This window comes from Microtus oregoni, unplaced genomic scaffold (genome assembly GCF_018167655.1).
Source record: "Microtus oregoni isolate MIOR12 unplaced genomic scaffold, Mior012 000012F_ref0000307, whole genome shotgun sequence".
In the NCBI taxonomy this organism is placed as follows: domain Eukaryota; kingdom Metazoa; phylum Chordata; class Mammalia; order Rodentia; family Cricetidae; genus Microtus; species Microtus oregoni.
Genome location: NW_024543071.1, coordinates 51,543,781 through 51,565,567, shown reverse-complemented (window position 1 = coordinate 51,565,567; position 21,787 = coordinate 51,543,781). Strand labels below are relative to the sequence as shown.

At 46.1% G+C, this 21,787-nt stretch overlaps 1 protein-coding gene across 2 annotated transcripts; it reads right to left on the bottom strand.

Moving 5' to 3' along the window:
- Positions 1 to 1,089: 1,089 nt before the first annotated feature.
- Dpf2 (double PHD fingers 2) lies at positions 1,090 to 16,575 on the bottom strand. Of its 2 annotated transcripts, XM_041661932.1 has the most exons (12): positions 16,467 to 16,575; positions 10,874 to 11,034; positions 10,090 to 10,197; positions 8,761 to 8,924; positions 7,877 to 7,969; positions 7,675 to 7,753; positions 7,148 to 7,189; positions 6,040 to 6,177; positions 5,773 to 5,901; positions 5,517 to 5,629; positions 4,608 to 4,689; positions 1,090 to 2,305 (listed from the first exon to the last, which is right to left on the bottom strand). In XM_041661932.1, the coding sequence occupies exons 1-12, from the start codon at positions 16,496 to 16,498 to the stop codon at positions 2,229 to 2,231; spliced, it is 1,218 nt and encodes a 405-aa protein (XP_041517866.1). In that variant the 5' UTR covers positions 16,499 to 16,575; the 3' UTR covers positions 1,090 to 2,228. The 2 variants fall into 2 exon arrangements, with proteins under 2 accessions (XP_041517866.1, XP_041517867.1); XM_041661933.1 differs by lacking the exon at positions 7,148 to 7,189.
- Positions 16,576 to 21,787: the final 5,212 nt, after the last annotated feature.

Here is a 21,787-nt window from a genome sequence, read left to right as displayed (position 1 = left end):
CGTCTTATCTGGGATGCCAGGACAGAATTCACATGGTCAGGATTACATGGCAAGTACTTTTATTGGCTGAGCCAGCTCCCAGTTACAGAATCTAAAACCCAGGTTGGTGACATAGCTCAGCAGTTAAGAGCATTGACTGCTCTTCCAAAGGATTTGGATTTGATTCCCAGAACCTATATGGTGACTTAAAGCCATGTTTAACTCCAATCGAGGCTATCTCGTGTACTTGGTACACAGACATACATGTAGGCAAAACACTCAAAACAAAATCAACCAACCAAAACAATCCCACAAAGATCACAGTTCAGTTCCCAGCACCCACTTCAGTGGCTCAAAATTGCTTGTAATTCCATTCCAGGGGATCTGATTCCATCGTCATGATCTCTGCACTGAGGTGCACATACCTGTACATTTTTCTTAAAATAGGGTCACCCTATGTAGCCTGGCTGTCCTGAAAGTTACGTGGTGGTTTTAAGCTGTAAGGAACTGAACTTGGTCCTCTGCAAAGGCAGTGAGCACTCCTCTTCCCTGCTGAGCTACCACCTCTCTCTGCTTTAATCCTATGACTTTTGTTTGTTTGAAGAGAAAGGGTTTCTCTACGTAATAGCCCTGGCTATCCTGGAACCTGCTTTGTAGATCAGGCTGGCCTCAAACTCACAGAGATCCACCTGCCTCTGCCTCTTGAGTTCTAGGATTAAAAGTGTGCACCACCACCCAGATAATTCCTTTGAATTTATACCACGAACATGCTTCTGGGCCCACTTTAAACATCTACATCACAATGCCATAGGTTCACCACACCTTCAACTACATATCTTCTAACCAGCCAAAGCATAGAAATAAGGGTGCTAAAGTTGATTTTAACTCAATTTTTGTATTAACAGCTTTTTAAAATAACAATAAATTGTTGTAAACTTAAATTTATATCAAAACAAAATTTTATGGCGGAGCTCAGTAAAAATTTTGATTTTGAGAGAAAAAGTTGTTTCAATTTTTCAAAAACCCACTGTAATTAAAGAAAGTAAATTTGAAGTGAAATGAAATGGCTTTTCAACAACCAGTCAGGAGACAAACCATCCGTCAGAGTGCTCTGTGTAAAAATGTTTATTTTTACTAATGATTTGAATACAGAAACTAAAGATGGGAGGAGGGGGCCTCAACTTTGCAGAAAACAACAGTTAGGGCCTGCCCACAAGCCTAGGAGGAAGGCCATTCCAGAGTGTTCTGGCATGGACTGTCCCCTCCTACTTAATGTCAGTGCCACTAAGCAGGAAACAGAAAAATCAGGGTGTGAAGACTTTACCAGCTGCTAGCTAGCGTGCAAGGAATGGGGAGCTCCCTGTGACCCAAGAGCCAGGATACACAGGCAGGAAGCAGAGGCTCCTAATTCAGTTAAGGGCAGGACGCTGAATGTCCAGGTCCAAGAAGAATGAAAAGGGGATTTTGGAGGTAGGCTTTTTTATCGAGTTAAAAAACAGGCACATTATCCAACTTCTCCTTGTGGCCCCCAAGCTGCTGGCACAGCCACTGACATTGTCCCTCTCCCCACAAAACCAAAGGGAATAAGGAAGGAGGCAGAAGACACGAAGTTCTGAGGATGGGAAATGTGGATGAGTCAGCCAAGCGCAGGAAGAACAGGTGCAGCTGCTTGTCTCTGGGACTGTGAAGGACAGGACAGAGCGAGACGGTGTCTGAGAGCATCCCATTTCGAGCACAGGACCCATGAAGCAAAACAGAGGACATAGGACTGCTTTGGCAGAGGCAAAGTGAAGCAGGACAGGGGTATGAAAAGGTCCTAACAAGTGCCACTTCAGCCTGATCACTCCAGCTGCTCCCAGCAAAGGCCAGGCCTAGCTTACCCCTGGGGCTTTTGGAAACCCGAGGTGGGGGGCTAGGCTAGGCCTGAGACAAGTGAGCTGCTCTCATATTCCTCCTCAGAGGACCCCATTTGAACCCTGTGATTACCAGGGACTTGGGCCCAAGGCAAGCAGAGTGAATGCACTTCTTGGAGAGCAGAGAGAAGTTGGGCCCACAGGTCAGCCCTGGGGCAGTGTGCTGCTCCTTACTCCCTGAGGGCGTGGGGCCAGAGGCAGTCAAGAGTTGCCACCTCCCTGCAATGTTGCCAAAGGCAGGTTGGCAGGACTACCAGAATGAAAGAAGAGGAGGGGCATGAAAACCAAGGTGGAGGAGAGCAACAGCCTTAGATGTGTGAGGAGCTGGGTGGCACATCAGGAGGAGTTCTGATTCTGGTAGATGGATGCTTTCTCCTTCAGCAGATCCAGACACAGGTGGCAGCTCCAGCTTCCTACAGAGAAGTAGAGGGGTCAGGGTGGATCCTACTACCAGATCCCCATCTGCTGTCTTCCCACTCTTCCCACCTCTCCCCAGGCAGGACAGGGTAAGTTCTGCAGCTGTAGCTTCATAGTTATCAAGAATTTCTTGGTCTTCAAAACTATGAAAACTGGAACTGGAGAAACTGCTCAGAAGTTAGAGGATCTGGCTTCAGCTCCCAGCACCCACATGGAGGCTCACAAACATCTGTAATTCCAGTTACAGGGGATCTGACGCTCACTCCTGACCTCCAAGGGCACCAGGCACTCATGTAGTGCGGTGACACATATGCAGACAAAATACTGATACATAGACTAATAAATGCATCTTAAAATCAAAAAATAAACATCTATGGAGATAAAGGTAATACTAAGTGGGAGGACAGTGCCCAAATAGATGCTCAGAATATCCTGTCTCCTCAGTGGCCCTGGGACTCAAAGGACAGTCTGGGCAGACACGAGTGTTTTGTGTATTTGTATCTCACTACATTTATTTACTGATGGGGTAGGATGCACCATACCATGCACGTGAAAATCAGTTCTATCCTTACACCATGTTTTTGGGGTTGAACTTAGGTTGTCCAGGCTTGGTTACAAATGCCTTTACCTGTTGAGCCATCTTGCCAGCCAAGACACAAGTTTTGTTTTGTTCTGGTTTTTTCAAAACAGGGTTTCTCTGTGTAACAGTCTTAGCTATCCTGGAACTAACTCGCTTTGTAGACCAGGCTGGTCTTGAACTCACCGAGATCCACCTGTTTCTGCCTCCCAGTGATGAGATTAAAGGCGTGCGCCACCACTGCCCAGGACAAAACTAGTTCTTAATGTTTAAAATTCATAAGTATAAATTATGTATGTTGTTAGGACAGTACTCCAGAGGAAATATCTTTTATTAGTTCCCCAAAGACACACGGTTCCACTAAAACTAACCCAGCTGCTCTAGAGGCTGAAACAGGAGGACTGCGAGTTCAAGGGCTACCCGGGCTACAGAGCTAGCTCAAGACTAGCTCAGGCAACTTAGTGAGACTCTATCTCAAAAAAATACAAGTGTGGGAACAGTGAGAGGTTTAGAGCCTGAGGACTGGAGTTTGATCCCCAGAACTCAGGGTGAAAGCAGACCTGACTTCCAAATGTTAATGTTGTCCTCTGACCTCTACACAAGCACCATGGCTCAACTGCAATAGCATTCTCAATTTTCTTTTTAAGAGTTGGAGAGAGAGGGGCTGGAGAGATGGCTCAGAGGTTAAGAACGCTGACTGCTTTTCCAGAGGTCCTGAGTTCAATTCCCAGCAACCACATGGTGGCTCACAGCCATCTGTAATGAGATCTGGTGCCCTCTTCTGCTCTTCTGGCATGCAAGCATACATGGAAGGAATGCTGCATACATAATAAATAAATAAATCTTAGAAAAAAAAAGAGTTGAAGAGAAGGATATAGCTCAGTGGGAAGGCATTTGGCCAATATGTACAAGGCCATGGGTTCTATCTCTACTACAAAAAAACAAAAAACAAAAACTTTAAAACAAAACAAAAAAAAAACCCCAAAAACAAAACAAAACAAAAAAAAAAACAAACCCAAAGGAATGAAAACAAGCAAAACAAATGGGGAAGAGAGGAAAGAAGCAATCCATCAGAGAGGGAGAGCAACACCAAAGGTGTCAGGTCAGATAAACTGTCAACTGATTCTGGACGACCCGAAGGAAGAAGACAATTTTCTCGTGGTAACTGTTCTCTGCTCAGCATAGTTCTTTTTCATGTTGGGAATTTTCTGTATCTCTAAGTATCACTAATGACAAAATGCAAACATTAAATTCTTCAAACTAAAATGCTGTGCTGGGCAGCGGTGATGCACATCTTTAATCCCAGCACTTGGGAGGCAGAGGCAGGCGGATCTCTGTGAGTTCGAGACCAGCCTGGACTATAAAGAAAGTTGCAGGACAGCCAGGGCTACATAGAGAAACCCTGTCTCAAAAACAAAAACAACAAACAAAATAAACAAAAACAACAAAATGTACTGAACTAAACCTTGCTTTCAGTGTTGTCAGAGACTCTCAGTATTTACAATTCAGGTGATTGTCTGAGTTACTAATTTTTTTAATCCACAACATATCACTTTATTATGAAATCTATTCTGTATATGAACCTATGGGTATATGAACGCTGAAACCCACACAATTACAGATCTATATATAACAAGTCACAAATTTCACTGTCAATGTTTTCTTTGGGTGTTACGGATCCTTCTGGGATAAAATATTTTGAGTAGATCTGGGCCACTTACCTTCAGGAGGCTCAGACATGGATGGGGTGAGACAGTACATGTGGTAGCCACGGTCACAGTCATCACAGAAAAGCAGCTGGTCCTACAGAAGGCAAGGAAAAAGAACAGGGATCCAACGGTTTATGTACCTAACTTATGACACTGCTGCCACTTCCTAGAGGGACGGTAGCTGCTAAGAACATCCAGATATAGGATCTGCCCATCTCAACTGATCACAAAGACTACTATTTCCCTACAATCTCTTCTTTACAAAGCTGTCTGAAAATATATGACAGAACATATCACTCCCCTAATAAAAGGCGGCCTCTGACAACATCTCCAAGGTCCAATCATGGGGGGGAGGGGAGCTCAGTGGCAAAGTACATAAAAGGACCCAAGACCCCATAGATCAAACAATACCCACCTCTCTGATCCACCTCCCCCTACACAGAAGATCTAGTGCGTAGCAATGGTCTCATTACTGTCAGCCTGCCCACCTTGAGGTTTCTGCACTAGCTATTGGAAATACACTCACTCCATACCTTCTTGGACTGCTCTTTGCATTATCAAAACTCCAACACCAACCTCATTTCCTTCAAAAGCAAATCTAACTAGAAACCTCTACCAGTATCCAGTTAACTCTTTGGCTCATCACTAGTTTCATTTTCTCCAAGGCATATCATATCCTATACAACTCTGTTACCCCCAAGTACACAGATTCTACGAAAGCATGGTCTTCTCTGTCTTATTTAGTGACCTGCGAGCCAAGAACACTGACTGTTAGTGCTCAGGAAACAGATTTTTTTTAAACAAGTGTAAAGTTCCCAGGGGTAGTTAGGGGAGAACATCTGGGAGGCCCTTGCTTGCTCTGACAGAAAGCTTGCTTTGGAGAAGGCTGAGGAGAGCCGGGCGGCTGGGGGCGGCACGCACGTCATTCTCCGAAGTGCCGCAGAGGTTGCAACACTTGCACTCGATGCACTGCCAGCGGTAGGTCTTCACAGCTGCCATCATCACAGGGGTGAACTGCAGGCAGGACGGGTGCCCTGTGGGGGAGGGGAGTCAAACAGGAGGCTGGAAAATGGGGTGGGGAAGGGCTAAGGGAGGCTGCCTGCCTGACAGCACTGAAGTAAGCAGGCCAAGAGCTTCTTGGGCACTGAGTGTAGCCTGCTCTTTGAGAATGGAGTACCTGAGCGGCCACAGTCAGAACAGGACACTAGCTCCTCAGGCTGTCCTGTCTTCTTGTTGATTTTTGAGTCCCCCAGGCAGAAGTCACAGTAGTTGTTGGGCAGGGCTAAACCATCAGGTCCTTTTTTGGCTACGGGGTGGGGGGGAAAGAAAGGAATTTTGATGATGCTTAAGGGAACCTTGGGTTACCCACCCCACATTCCCTACAAGGGGGTCTCTATAACTAGGCTGGCACCTCTCCTGTTTGCCCACCCTGACCTCAGCTTACATTTTTGCTCCTCAGACCTCTGGGAAACAGGAGTGGGTGGCTGAGAGTCTTCTTTGTCCTCTCCTTCCTCCTCAGCCAGGTGGGAATGGGCATAGTGGTAACTGAGGCCAGGTCGGTTCTTGTAGCGTTTTCCACAAACTGGGTGAAGAAGATTGCAGAGCAATGTTAGGACGTGAAAGTGCTACTGACTCTGACAAGCTGTACGCAACACCTGAGGCCTATGGAAAACACCTGTCCCCAGCATCTCTAATCCGGGAAAAACCTTAAGATGGCTGCTTCCCCTTAGCCAAGAGCAGCAGGCACTGGACCTCTCCAGTTTCTAGGATTCTCCTCCCTCCCTACATCACAACCCCACAGCTACAAATATTTTTCATGTTGGCTTTTGGAAAGACTCAGCCCATGTTGCAACACTTGTTCTGGGAAGAGCAACTGTCTGGGAACTCCAGGTCGGGAAAGTTCTATGGTCTTCCTTATAGGAAAGGGGGAAAGTAACAAGACGTCAGACTTCTGCTGTGCACATGTGGCGCACTCATGCCATCCCATGTATATCATGCAGCAAAAAGAATAGGCAAAGGCTGAGGGTGGGTCTCTGGGGAACACCTACCAACTGAGCAGTCAGGATAACTGTCCCCAAAGAATCTGAAATACACTCCCATACTAGTGTTCTGCCCAGCCCCTGCCAACCAGCAAGGAAATATTCATGGTATCTTATCTTGAATGATGACACCAAGAGGGGCAAGGGGGCCAGCAGGAAGGAATGAGGATGGGAGGAGGTGAGGGTATGATGGTGGGAACATTAGTTGACCACCTGGTGTCTGTTTTGGGGAGCATCAGATGAATCTATCATAATGGGTTTCTGTTAGGACTTTGGAGCTACCCCACATACTAGGCCAAATGGCTATAGAAGTAAGCCTAAGGAAGACAGGCAATTATAAAGACAGCTGCTAGGACTCGGAGAGTGGAGCACAATTGGGGTTCCACAGCACTTCCGTCATACCGTTGCAGAGATTCCAAAGCTAGCATCACAGGAAATGAGAAAGGCAGGAGGAACAAGGGAAGAGGGGAAAGGGACAGGAAAACCACAAGTCTGAAAAGTTGAGAGAGCTACCTCTCTGGGGCGCTTTCGAGGTATGCTTTTGTTTGAAACTATCTGAAAGACAGAAAGAAAAGTCATGAGAAGAGGCCTTGGTACATTTGAGACAGGGCAGCAGCAGCGGCAGCAGGAAAACAGAGCGAGTGAGAGAGAACCCCAGCAGCAGCGCTACAGGCTGGAGGCCACGGAAGTAGGGTGAGCCAAAGCAAAGGGAAAGAGGACAGACACTGACCCTCAGGGCTGGCCCCCTGTGCCCTGCCTTGATGGGTCAGCAAATCTGGATGCTGCCCACTGTGAGGCCAACCCTGTCTGCTGTTGAGTTCCCTCATCCTCCCACCCCAGGAGCCACAGAAATCTCTCCCAGAGCATGCAGGTCCCACCCACTGTGAAGCAAAGGCCAGGGCTTCTCAGAGGTTGGCAGGCAGGACAAGAACCCAGGCTTATTTTTATCATCCAATGCAAGAACATGGCCCCCTTACTCTCACATCCAGAGCAGGGGTTGGGTCCAAGGAAGAACTACCCACCCCTTAGGAGGCACTCACTGTCACAGGCATAGGGCTTATCCCGGTCCTCTAGGATGGAAGCATCCAGTTTCTTCCGGGCACTGCTCACACCCTTACTCTGACAACAGCAAAAAGACAATGCCATTACTAAGGTGTCTAGGCCAGAATAGCAAGGCAACCACAAGAAATAAAGCCTGGACCTCCAGGGCTACAACTTTCAGGCAGCACACTGGCTCCTCACCTTGGATTTCCCCTTCCCCCGACGCTTTGGAGTATCTTCTTCATAGTCTTCATCATCAAGGTCATCTAGGAAGTCATCAGGTTCAAGGATCCGCTGAGTGTACCAGAAGATTTGAATGAGTAGAAATCAAACACATCCAAAAGCTCCCTCATGACGTAGAATTAGCCACCTGAATTACTCTGAAGCTTCTCTGGGGCTTAACCTTACCCATAATCATTCTTCGCCTTGCAATCCTACTCCTGCTGCCTTTAGTGCTTTCTTTCCTCTGAGCTTCAAGTTGCTTTCCCCCATCTGTTTCCAGAGCTCTCCCTGGTACCCCAGGCAGCCATGCCCTGTCCTGTCTGCTCTGCTTTAATACCCATGTCCTAGTTTAAGTGAGCTTTGCTGCTTACTTGTGTGACCCTGAGGGAAGTTTTAACTGCTTTGCGTCTGCGTGAACTAGGAACCACAGGACCTACCTCACACAGCTGTACAGAAGGAAGCATATGGAAAACACTTAGCACAGTACCTGGCTTCTCTGTAGCTCTTCTCATCTTTAAATTTAGCATTAACTTCCCAGCTGATAGTTGGGAACCAGGTGTGCTTCACCTATGTAACACCAGACACCTAAAGTCTCTTGCAAAATCTTCGTGTAGAAGAGAATGAGTGAGTGAGCCTCTACTGAGAGGGGAAAGGAGTGTCAAAGAGCAGGCAGCAGGGCCGGGGGCCAGCACAGCCATAGGGCAGCCTCAGCTTCTGTTTCTATCTTTTGTGCTATGGTTTACACAGCACCAAGCAGGTGTTCTACCATGGCTCTGCCAATTCTGCTAACTGGGTGCACCCTCTCCACCCATAAAGAGGAGGCAGGTCCTTATTAAAGTCCTCTAGCCATAGAGATAATAGACCTTCCGCGCTCGACTGTTGGTGACAGGAAACTCTCCCAGGCTGTCATCATCAACACGGGGATCTGGAGCGCCTCGCTTCTCCAGGGGGTCAGTACGCAACAGAGCCTCTAAACTGCTGCCATCCTGAGAGATAAGCCCCTCTTTCTTCAGGCTCTGGTCCGTGTCTGAAACAAATCAGGATGAAGCAAGCTCAGAAAGGCTAACGCAGAGCCTACACGATATGGGGCCAAGTCAAAGTCAGCCACTAACTGCTGTTTTACAGGAACTAATATATCTTGGTTCAGCCAGGACTGGATTACAACTACGTACCCGTTTCTCCTAAGACAGCGAGTTCTTTGAAGGATGAAATCATACCTCATTTACTTTAGTATGGGCAAGAGCTAACACAGAGCCTGGGACTAGCAAGGTGATCAGCAAACCACTTCCCATGCAATAGACCATGGTCCTGCTTAGGAAGTGGGCCCCTTACTTGGTTTATTTACTCACTCTTGATTATTTTATTTACTTAGCTTTGTGCGCATGGGTACACATGTTGGAAAAGGACGTTGGGTGTCCTGCTCAATCATACTCTGCCTTAGTCCTTGGAGTTTCTCACCGAACCTTGAGTTAGGCTGGCTGCTAGTAAGCCCAAGCTCTGTACTCTATAGTTTTGGGATTACAGAAACAGATTGGCCACACCAGGTTTTTTTTTTAATTAATATTTATTTGTTTATTATGTATACAATATTCTGTCTGTGTGTATGCCTACAGGCCAGAAGAGGGCACCAGACCCTATTACAGATGGTTGTGAGCCACCATGTGGTTGCTGGGAATTGAACTCAGGACCTTTGGAAGAGCAGGCAATGCTCTTAACCTCTGAGCCATCTCTCCAGCTCGAAAGCACATTTTTCATATGAACGACAGATTAGAATTTAGGGCTTTGTGTTTATACAAGAAGCACTGGGCCATCTTTCCAGCTTATATTATTTTGAGATAATTTCATGTTTGTTTTGCTTTGTTTTTCCATGACAGAGTTTCTCTGTGTAGCCTTGGCTGTCCTGGAATTTACTCTGTAGACCAGGCTGGCCTCAAACTACAAAGATCCACCTGTCTCTGCCTCCCCAGTGCTAATTTCATGTTTCTAATTTTGAAGCTCTCAGGTAGCCCAGGCTGGCCTCAAACTCCCACGTAGCAGAAAATGACCCTGAATTTCTGATCCTCCTGCCTCAACATCATCAAAGCTGTGATTATGTAGGAATACACAGCCATGTTCAGTTTATGCTGGAGATCAAACTTGTGCATGCTGAGCGAGCACTCCAGCAGCTGAGCTTTAACATCTCCAGCCCTTACCTGGTTTAATAGACGGAAAGGAAAGCCTGGGATCCTCAGGGGGGTGGGCTCGACGCTTTTTCCGCCAGCGCCGGGCAGGGTAGGAATACAACTGTCCAGAGGCCAGTCCTGTGGAAGGAAAAAAGAGCAACAAACCCCAATCCAGCTCCAGAAAATGATAGCAAATGTTCTGTGGATGAGAACTCTGTTGTGCTCTAGAGCAAAGGAGTAATACTGAACACGTGAGTCTGGGGTGGGTGGGCTATTTAACAGAAAAGACAAACAGATGTGAACTTAAGTGCCAGGAAGACCATACTTGCTTCGGTGTTGTCCTATATTCCTTTACACTGTGAAGATTGTCACTGTGATTGGTTTAATAAAAAGCTAAACAGACAATAGCTAGGTAGGAGGTAAGCAGGACTTCTGGACAGAGAGAGGATTCTGAGAAGAATGCAGGATGGGCAGTACAGAGTAAAGGTTATTGGGCTATGTAAAAGAATGCAGATTAAAAGATAGGGGCTAATTTAAATTTTAAGAACTAGTTAGAAACAAGTGTAAGCTAAGGCCGAATTTTTATAATTAATAAGTCTCCATGTTAGTTTTGTGAGCTGGTGTCCCAAAGAAAAATCTACCTACACTTGCGAGACCAGAAAACAAAGGTGCTGCTTCCTCCTCTCCACTTATCCTGAGACCATATTGATCTACTGGTGTGAGCAGCAGAGGACTTCACACTACCCTATCTCCTAGGTGAAAAAAGACACTTCCTCATGCTCCTGAGTTACTTTCCTGATGCCTGCAACCTTACCTGGTCCACGGTGTCGCTTTTCCATCCAGATATAACAATTGCTCTGGGCTACTCCGGTCTGGGAGTCCAAGAAAGGCAGGCGCACACTGCGCTCCGCACAGAGGCGGGCATTGTAATTGTGGCACTGTTCCATGGCATCTTTGTAGTACTGCTCCCCAAGGCTGCAGGAAGGTAAGACACAGACAGAGGTGTGGGTCTCAGGTCATCCTCCTTCCTGTCAACTGCTTCTCTAGAAGGCTCAGGAGTCTGGGAGACTCTCTTTTCTGTTATTCATCTCCTTTTCTGCCTCAAGAGACACAAAGAACCCTTCACTAAGCCACCACACAAGGAAAGATAAGTTACCATGAGCTGGGTCACAGACCCCACATAATAAATAATAAAGAATCACTGTGAGCAACACATGATTTTATCACATATAGAATCAGATTTAAGCCTTTGAAAATATTTGTTTTGCTTTGAGACAAGGTCTCTCATTCTACAGTCCAGGTATTAAACTCCTGAAAATCCCTCTGCCTCAGGCCCCCAAGTCAAACTTAAATCTTAAACCACACAGAGTGAAAAAGGATAGAGGAAAAAACTCTCTGGTAAAGTGCTTGTCAGCCCTCACAAGGCTCTGGATTCAATCCCCAGTATTGGGGGAGGGAGGAATACGGAAGAAGTGAATTTTTCATTCTGTGGTTTTCATGTGTAACTCATGCTAGTTAACATGTTACTTCTCTTAACTAACATCAGTATCCTGAGCTGCAGACTCTAACAAATGGAGAAGATCCAAAAGACTTACACAGATTTCTAGTAAACTAGATCCATCCCACAAAATGTTATTTATTCGGTTCTAAAGAATGAAGCTCTTACTACATGGCAGTACAGACCTCTAATAGACTTAGGCAAAAATATTATCTGACTTCAAGGCCAGTTGAGCTGATTAGCAAAACTTTGCCTCAAAACCCAACTAGCCATGTATGGTGGCACACACCTGTAATTGCAGCACATGGAGGTGTAAGTAGAAGTCATCCTCAGCTAGATAGCAAGGACAGCCTGAACTACGGGAAACATAAAGCAAAACAAAACAAAAATACAATCCCAGTGTTCAGGAAGTAGAAGCAGGAGGATCTCTGAGTTTGAGGCCAGTCTACAGAGCAAGTTCTAGGCCAGCCAGAGTCATATGGTGCAACAATTTCTTTAAAAAAAAAAAAAAAAAAAAGGAAGAAAGGAAAGAAAAAAGAGATGGCTCAGAAGTTAAGAACACTGTTCTTGCAGAGGACCTGAATTTGCTTCCCAGCATTCATACAGTGGTTCACAACCATCCATTAACTCCAGTTACGATTCCAGTTATAGGGGATCTAATTTCTTTTCCTGAGCTCTGAGGGTACTAGACACACATGCCGTACACATGCAGACAGGCAAAACACTCATACAATAGAATAAATTTTAAAAAATGTAAATGTTTGGGGGCTGGAGAGATGGCTCAGAGGTTAAGGACACTGACTGTTCTTCCAGAGGTCCTGAGTTCAATTCCCAGCAACCACATGGTGGCTCACAACTATCTACAATGAGATCTGGTGCCCTGTATTGTATACATAATAAAATCTTTGTTTGTACATAAAAACAATTCAAAGGTAACTAGGGGTTAAGAAGAGCACAGTGCCGAAAGGAGTCACAGGATATGACCATCCGTGGGTCCATAGGAGAGCAAGAATCTGCAGCACTCCAGGAAGAGAAACCCCAAGGCTTTTACAAAGCTCCAGCACTAACAGAAAGTCTGTTTACACTAAAAGGCCCACCTCAGGCCCTTCCTAACTGCCATGCAGCTGACACCCAGAATTTTCTGACCCTGGAAGATCAAATCTGAAAGCCGAAGGGGATTCCCTAAGTACTTTAAGAAAATAGCAAACTGCAAGCATGTTCAATGACCAACACTGCTTTGGTAAGGGAGTCAATTAACTCTAAGGATTTGTATTTATCACCTGACCTTTCCATTGATATTTTGGGGTTCAAACTTAGGATTTCCCAAATGCTAGACGTATTCTACCACTGAGTTATATCCCAGCCAAATGTTTAATTTTTTTTAAAGTAGACATTTGTATAGTTTATACTGGACTCAAACCTAGTGTGCAGTCCATGATGACCTTGAATTTCTGATCTTCCTGCCTCGATCTGCCCAGTGCTAAGGTTACAGATATACACTACCACATCCAGTTTTATTTGGAGCTAGGGACTAAAACCAGGATCACTTGTATACTAAGCAAGTACTCTACCAACTCACTCAACTGAGTTATATCCCTAGCCTTCAATCAACCTTAAAGAAGGACATACTGGGGCTGGGCGGTGGTGGTCCATGCCTTTAATCCCAGCACTCAGGCTCTTGCAGGTTAGATGCAACTCCAGGAGGCAGAGACAGGCGGATCTCTGTGAGTGTGAGGCCAGCCTGGTCTACAAGAGCTACTAGTTCCAGGATAGCTAGGGCTGTGACACAGAGAAACCCTGTCTTGAAAAACAGAAACAAACAAACAAAAACACAAAAAATCAAACAAACAAACAAAAAGATAAAGACATACTGAGGGCAGAAGAGACATCTTTCCCATAGCATCCCCATTACCCATGAAGATGTCTAGTTCACATCAGAATGGATTTGAGAGTAAAAAGATTGGCTTGGCTACAGTTACCAATGGACACAGACATGCAATTAACCTGTTTGGGACTCCATTCTTCTCCTACAGACTGGGGCAGTTAAACGAGCTGAGCTCTGACCTACCAGGATTCTGATAGAGATGGTAAGGAGACATGAAATGCAGGGGGGAGTAGGTCTTTGTGGCTGATCCCTACAACCAAAGCTATGTCAGCAAGCCCTGATGTAGATCTGATGGGGACTCTCACTGAACAGCCACAAGAGACCCATGCATAGCTCAGCTTGTTCCCAGCATGTGAAAAGGACACACACCACAAACAGCAGCACAACAAGTACAGCCCGGCTCGAGTCAATGAGCAGTAATGACTGTAATTAAGGTACGAATGTGTTGGAGAGCACAGCGCAGAGAGCAGGCTCCCATTTGCTCGCCTTTAGGAGGCAGCCACATCCTTCCACACAGAAAAATTGGATAAACAAGGCCGAGTGCAGCAGCGCCTTTGTTTCTGCTGATGGGAATTGATACTGACACTGGAAGTCAAACGGAGAAAGGACCAGCTCCGTGGGCTGGAGGCTGTAAAGCCAGAGCAGGGAGGCTGAAGAAGGCTCGGAAGAACGACTGAGCTGTCCCAGTCAGGGCTCTTGCAGGTTAGATGCAACTCCAGAAGGTGAAACAAATGGTCTATAAGTAAGATGGCGGAAATAAAACGTGTGTGTGTGTGTGTGTGTGTGTGTGTGAAGAGAGCAAAAGAGGAAAATACACTTTACACATTCAAGGCTCTTGTGTCAAAAAAAATTTCAAGCTTCTGTTATTCTATGGACCTAAGGACTTAATTCTATTTACCTAACTCATTAAGTTTTAAAACTACTTAGCAGCCATGGTTATTTTTGGCTAGTATTTATCCTAATAAGACCATTATAAAGACTATTTCAATGACATCATATCTGAGAAAAACAGATCATTAAAATTGCAAAGTCTTCTCACAGGACAAAATGAAAGAAAAGATGAGCTAGTGGTCTTGCCCTCAATGTGTGATGTAAGCTGCCAGAAGACTTAAGCACACTATAATCAAAAAAGGTACCAAAAAAAGGGCCGGGTGGTGGTGGCACATGCCTTTAATCCCAGCACTCAGGAGGCAGAGGCAGGTGGATCTCTGTGAGTTCGAGGCCAGCCTAGTCTACAGAGTGAGCTCTAGGTCAGCCAGAGCTGCTACAGAGAAACCCTGCCTCAAAAAATATTAAAAAAGAAAGAAAGGGGGGGAGCACACACCAGAAAAGCATCTTTTCAGGGTCAGAACAAAATCCCCCCCCCCTGTGAGGGGAAGTTCTGAGGAGGAGGAGGCACATAATAGTGGTGGTCCAACCTTCTATACTTTAACTGGGAGAAGTTCCTCATTGACACTCAGGAACCAGTGGCTGGCTGAAGAGGAATGGGCAGCCAGCACTTAAAACACCACATCAATGGGCTGGCAGCACTATTATCTGGAAGACCATCTTTGAATGCGAAGAGCTCCATCAACATGTAATTCTCAAAACCTAGGCAAGCACATTCCTCTACAACAGCCAGAGTCCCAGGAAAAAGCTGGGATTCCTTTTTCACAGAGAACGTGTGTTAAGCCCCACCCTCCCACTGGAATAGGGGGCGTCAACAAAGAAAAAGGCAGGGTCACACAGAACTAACATCTGAGTCCAGAAGGAGAACTATCAAAATGTTACAGAGACAGTCTCATTTCTAACTCGAGGGGAATGTCAGCCTGAAGAGAGCTGAGGAAACTCTAGTGGGCAGAGCAGAAAAAAAAAAGTGCTGGGAGGAGGGGCGGTTGAAAGAGGCATCAGGATAAAGCCAAAAGCAAGTTAAAAAAAAAAAAAAGCCACAAGAGAAGGCACTTAGCTTAATGGAAGTGGGAAAGCATTTTCGAAGAAAGGAGCTTCCAAGCAGCGGGGGAGAAGCAGCTTAACCTTAAGGGGAGGCTCTTGGGATGACGGGAACTCAGCCCACCACAAAGACAGATGAGAAGCTGTGAAAGTCCCCCAGAACAGTTCCCAAACCTTTACTTTGTCATCCAGAACCCAAAAGCCTTGACTGGACAGCCGAACACTTCAGTTTTTTTACCCTTATATCACGCCCAACATGGCCATTAAAGGAAGAGAAGGTCATTCTTAAGTCTAACAGGCATTAACCATCCCATTCCAAAGCGCGCTCGGATTCTTCTTCAAGGAGGAAGGAGGATGAGGCGCACCAAAACCCCAAACATCTTTAACTCACAGGAAGCGGCTAACAGGCCAGTCCCCATTCCCAGTGTTGCCCAACAACCGTTAACTTCAGCTCTGCTCGAAAGGTACCCGCACAATGGCATCTAGGGTACAGAGAACGCCCACCTCGGGGCTCCTGCGGACTCAGAGGCCATCGGGTTCCGGTCTAAGTCCCCACTCCCCGAAGTTCTTTCCTTCTGTACCTACTCTTGAACCAGTTCTTTCCGAGAACACTTTTAGCTTCGGGTAACCAGGATTTCCTGGTTAATGTCACCGGACTGCTAGTCTTCGGGTCCCAGCAGGAGCCGGGAGCCCCAGGGAGGGCGGTGGGCGGGGAAGGGACCGCGACCTCCCCAGGGGCCGCCCGGCCTCCGCTGGCTCTGCGAAACTGACGGCGGCTGCGGAGAGGGGCCGGGAACAGGGAGCCTCTCGCTCGCAGCCCGTAGCTCTGCTCGGGGCTCGGGCCGCGAGGAGGACGCCCGCCGGGGGCTCCCATGTGCCCCCCTCCCGGCCTCCACAAGTTTCCCAAAGAAGCCCAGCGTCTTCTCTGGAGTCTTCTGTTGCCCTCCCGACCCGGAGTCGCACAGCAAGGACTTCCCGGGCATGTGTTCCTCTCTGTCTTGTATCTTCCCGCACCTCCCTCTCTACTCTAGGGCCCCTTTACAAGACCTCTGGTCCGGGAGAGAGGAAAAGAAAAAAAAAAAAAAGACCACTCACAGCTTCACTACATTCTCCACCACAGCCGCCATCTTCCCTGCTCCTCTCTCAGGCCGGAGGCCCCGAAACCCGCAACGCGCAGGCGCTAAGCCTACTTCGGGGCACTCAGTCCTCGACCCTCTGCGCAGGCGCAATCCGAGGGTGTGCGCGCGCACGCAGTGGCCCAGGAAAGCGCGAGCTGGGGAACGAGCCTAGGGCGGCGCCTAGGGCGCATGCGCAACGGGAGAAGTTCGCGCGCTCTGCCGCTGTCTGGAGGAGCCGCTGCTTTTTGAGAGGAGCCTCAGAAAGGGGGTCTGGTCAGAAAGGTAGGTGAAGAGGCTACGGAGATGGCTAGACAGAGCACCAGTGTCCTACCTAGCTGACTCGCAAGGAGGGAGAGTTGGGTAGGAAAGGTCAGAGAGGTACCCAGAAATTATTTACAGAAAATAATTTCAATTTGAGATGTTTCATAAAGCTGTATCAAAACAAAATTAACTAGTTGTGTTACAAGTAGTGTAAATAGCAAATAGTAGAAAAGGCCTGAGAGTCTGAGGTACCTGATAGAAGGATACTGAGATGTTTATCTGTCTTTACATCATCTACTGAGTTTAAACGTTCTAAGTTTAAGATTCTCAGAAAATAATTCTTTGTAGCACAACTAACAAAACAGCTGTATCTGAAGCAAAAACAACCCGGGTCACTCAGGTAAGACCAAGTTGAGGCCATTTCTTTTTCTACTATAATCTGTGAAGTCTTGAGTTTTAAAGTTTCACATTGTTTGAGCTTCATTCAGTCAAAGCTGATGTAGACTACAAGAGAAGCAATCCCAACAGAGCTGTAACTGTGGGCTCTGGGAGCAGAGCTGACAGCAAAGGACTAGCCACCAGCCAGGTCCGGTCAACACTGGGCCATTTATCACGGAGACTGAATATTTACCACGTAGCTCACACACCTCCAGTATCCACCAGTGGCTTGGCTAGTCAGTGCCTGTGTGCCCGCCGGACTGTCATGAGGAAGTGCATCAGTAGAGAAGGCTCAGAGCTGTCAGCGACACGTAACCTATTTGTGATATGTTCTTAAGGAAGGGCAGAAATGGTTGTCTGAGGCCCATGAAGAGACTGCTAAAGATCCCAAACCCCAAGCTGGCCAAACAAGTTAGAGAATTTCTGAGGGTGGTGGGATGTGAGTAAACCCTTTCTCCTGTTTGCAGATGAGAGCAAGGGGATAGCAAAGGGAGTGCTCGCCCAAACTATGGGGTCTTGGAGGCGACCAGTAGCCTATTTGTCAAAACCAAAAACAAAACCAAAACAAACAAACACAAAAAAACCTGGACCCAGTAGCAGCTGCGTGGCCCTTATGCCTCCGTATCATAGCTGCAGTGGCCCTGTTGGTGAAAGTTGCAGACAAACTAATGCTGGGTCAAAATGTGGCTATTGTGACCTACCATGCATTGGAAGAAGTGCTGAAGCAACCCCCAGATGGGTGGCTGAGCGATGCCTGAATGACCCACTACTAGGCACTACTGCTTAACCCTACCCGAATAACCTTCCATGTTCCAACTCTCCTAAACCTGGCCACCCAACTGCCAGATCCGGACTTAGAGGCACCACTACTACTACCACTACTACTGGGATACTGGCTCAGGCCCACAGCATCAGACCCGCCCTGAAGGATGTTCCCATCCCAGATGCGGAGGTCACCTGGTTCACAGGTGGCAGCGGTTATGTGCAGAAAGGACGAAGGTATGCGGGGGCCACAGTGACAACAACTACAGAGGCAATATGGGCTGAACCCCTACCATAGAGGACCTTGGCACGAAAGGCAGTTAATAGCCCATACAAAGGCTGTTACAGATGGGGAAAGGCAAAAAGCTAAACCTCTACACAGACAGCAGGTATGCCTTTGCCACAGCCCACATCCACAGGGCTATCTACCAGGAGAGGGGGTCCTGACAGCAGAAGGAAAAACTTAAAAATAAACAGGAGATCCTGGATCGCCTACAAGCATTATGGGGGACACAAAGTTGTCAATAATACACTGCCCCGGATGTTAAAAAGGCTCCAGAACTATACAGTTGGGAAACAGCCTGGCCAGTAAAACAGCAAAAGAGGTGGCTTCAGCCCCAAAGACTATGGTGACTCTAACTGACCCAGGAGCCAGGGGCCTGCCACAAATCCCCAAGTCCACACCTGAAGATCGAGCTGGATACACACTCTCCCCACAGTCCAGTGAACAGAGGAAAAACAGCCGGTAGGCGAGTAATCCTCCCCCAAAGACTGGGATACGAGATACTTAAAAAAATACACTGTTCCTCACCGTTCCTCTGGGAACACAGAGAATGCAGGACTTGTCACGAAGGGCCCAGGTCAAAATTGAAGATGGTAGCCAGACTGTCGAGCAGATAGTGACACAATGCGAGGCATGGCAGCTGACAAATGTGGTGAGCACCCCCTCCAACCCAGGGGCCGTCAGCGAGGGACTTAACCAGGTACATACTAGGAAGTAGACTTTACTGAAATCAAGTCTGGAAAATTTGGATACAAATATCTCTTAGTGTTTATAGATACTTTCTTGGGATGGACTGAAGCGTTCCCTACCAAGCCTAGCTCATGGTGGATGGTGCCTTCCCTGGGCTGGGTTCTATAAGGGGGCAGGCTGTGCAAGCCATGTGAAGCAAGGCAGTAAGCAGTTCCCCTCCGTGGCTTCTGTATCAGCTCCTGCTTCCAGGATCCTGCCCTGTATGAGTTCCTGTCCTAACTTCTGTCAGTAATGAACACTTCCCAACTTGCTTTTTGGTCATGGTGTTTTGTCACAGCAATAGAAACCCTAGCTAAGACAAAGGAAGAGAGAATTGCAGCTGTAGTAGGGAGGTAACAGTGATCCATACAGGTTGGCAGGCACATGTGGACAGATAGCAGGTCTCTAAAACTACTGAAGCAAAAGCCATTGTGACTTTGGTAAGAGCTGTTTCAAAAGGTCTGGTAGGAACAAAAACGCTCAGTAAGAAAAGAGCCTTAGAAACAAGACAGTACAGAACACAAAGTCACTGAGTCTGCAACTGCTCTCTCCTAATTGTGCCTTTTGTGTTCTAATTTTCTGTAAACCTATTCTGTAACCTAGGTAATTGACAGAATCTCCTCTCTGTATTTTTTCAGGAGCAATTTGTAATCCCCATTTTGGCAAAATGTTTTTACTTCTTCAAACATTCTTTCTGTTTGAATCAGATAGCAAAATGCCATCCATGTAATGGTAAGTTATAGACTTAGGAAATTGCTTAAGTATTATTTCCAATGGCTGATTTACAAAGTATTGGCACAGAGTGGGGCTATTGAACATTCCCTGTGGGAAGACGGTCCATTGATATCTCCTAGCAGGCTGAGGGTTATTATAAGTAGGCACTGTGAAGGCAAATTTTTCTCTATCCTTTTCTTGTAAAGGTATAGTGAAGAAACAGTCTGTCAAATCAATAACTATAGGAGGTCATCCTTTTGATAATAGAGAAGGCTGAGGAATTCCAGATTGTAGGGGGCCCATAGGTTGAATTGCCTTGTTGACAGCTCTTAGATATGTCACAATTCTCTGCTTATCAGATTTCTTTATAACAACAAATACAGGAGAATTCCAAAGGCTGGTTAATTCTTCAATATGGTGAGCTTTTAGTTGCTCCTGTACCAATTGTCTAAAGCCTGAAGCTTTTCTTCAATTAGAGGCTATTGCTTAACTCATATTGGTTTCTCAGTTAACCATTTTAAAGTTAGAGCTCTTGGTACCTCTAAAAGTTTGCTAGTTGCTTTATGTTCTTGTACAGCCTGAATGTCTGGTGACCTTTGTGTATAGTACCGCATAATATCCTTCCCAGAATTATGAGTTCCTGGGACTGCAGGAATGTTAGCCTAGGTATTTCATTGCTGCAGCAGGTCACAACCCTGTAAATTTATTGCAATATTAGCCATATATAGCCTCAGCTTCCCTTTATGACCTTCTGGCTCTATGCAGTTAACCCATCTTATGCTTTGTTTAACTTGAGATAGGGTTCCAATTCCTAGTAATTGAACATCTGTCTCTTGAAGAGGCCAATTTGTATGCCAAGATTCTGGAGTAATGATACTCACATATACGCCTGTGTCTATCAAACCAACATTTACAATGCCGTTTATATACATTCTTAACTTTGGTCTTTGATCATTTATAGAAGTCTGCCAGAATATACATTTCCTATTGGAATTTTTGATTTATCCTCCATGTTTATGCCATCACCCAGAACATTATGGTCTTTTACAGAAGGCTCTGGATTTTTTAATTTTCCTGGTGAGACATGCCCTCCACAGTGACTGGGAATGACTGAGCCACTTTTGGCTTGGGAGCCTGTGGGAGGCGCCTCAAGGAGTTCCCTGATGGTATCAGGTTGCCTTGTCTGTCTTTTGTTGATCTGCATTCATTGGTTCAATGTCAGCCTTTGCCACACCTTCTACATATACCTGAAGGCTGAGTACTCCTATTCTTGCCATTCCCAGAGGAGATATTATTCCTAGGAATTTCTTGTCTACAATTCCTTATCAGTTGTCCTATCTACCACAATTAAAACATCTGGCATTTTGATGTCTCCTCATTCCTTTGGAAATTGCTTCTCCTACCCAAGATTCAGTATTATAGTCAAATGTCTCAATGTTCATTGTATGTAGGATCCATTCATCCATAGGTACTGATCTAACCTTTAAAGGCCCAAGTATCTTTTTGTATTCTAATTTGGCATTTTCAAAAGCTAGAGATTCAGTAAGTATTCATCTAACATCTGGTTCTGTTACTCCTATTTGTAAAGCCTTAGTTAATCTTTGTAAAAAGTCACTAAAGGGTTCTCTCTGGCCCTGTTTAACCCTGGCATATGATTCAATTCATTTTTCTAGTTCTTGAATCCTGTCCCAAGCATTTAAGGCTGCTTTGTGGCATAGGGACAAGATTTGTTCATCGTAAAGAGCTTGATCCTGTGGGTCAGCATAAGTGCCCTCTCCAAGAATTTGATCTTGGGAAGTCTCAAGTCCTTTTGCTTTTCACTGTTGTTCTAAAATTTTAGCCTCTTTGCTTAAATAACATTTAAACATCAGTTAAGGCCTGTCATCCAGGACTTCTGAAACTAACTGAAGCCAGTCATGTGGTGTTGCCTTAATGCTAGAATCCCCTGTCTTTATCATCTCCCTAACAAATGCAGAATGCAAGCCATAAGTTATACAGCAGCTTGCTTAATTTCTTTTAGATTATTCATATAGGTATCCATCTACCTTCTTTGAATCCTTTGGGGCCTGATAGAGGAAGGTCATTGGCTAATAAAGAAACTGCCTTGGCCC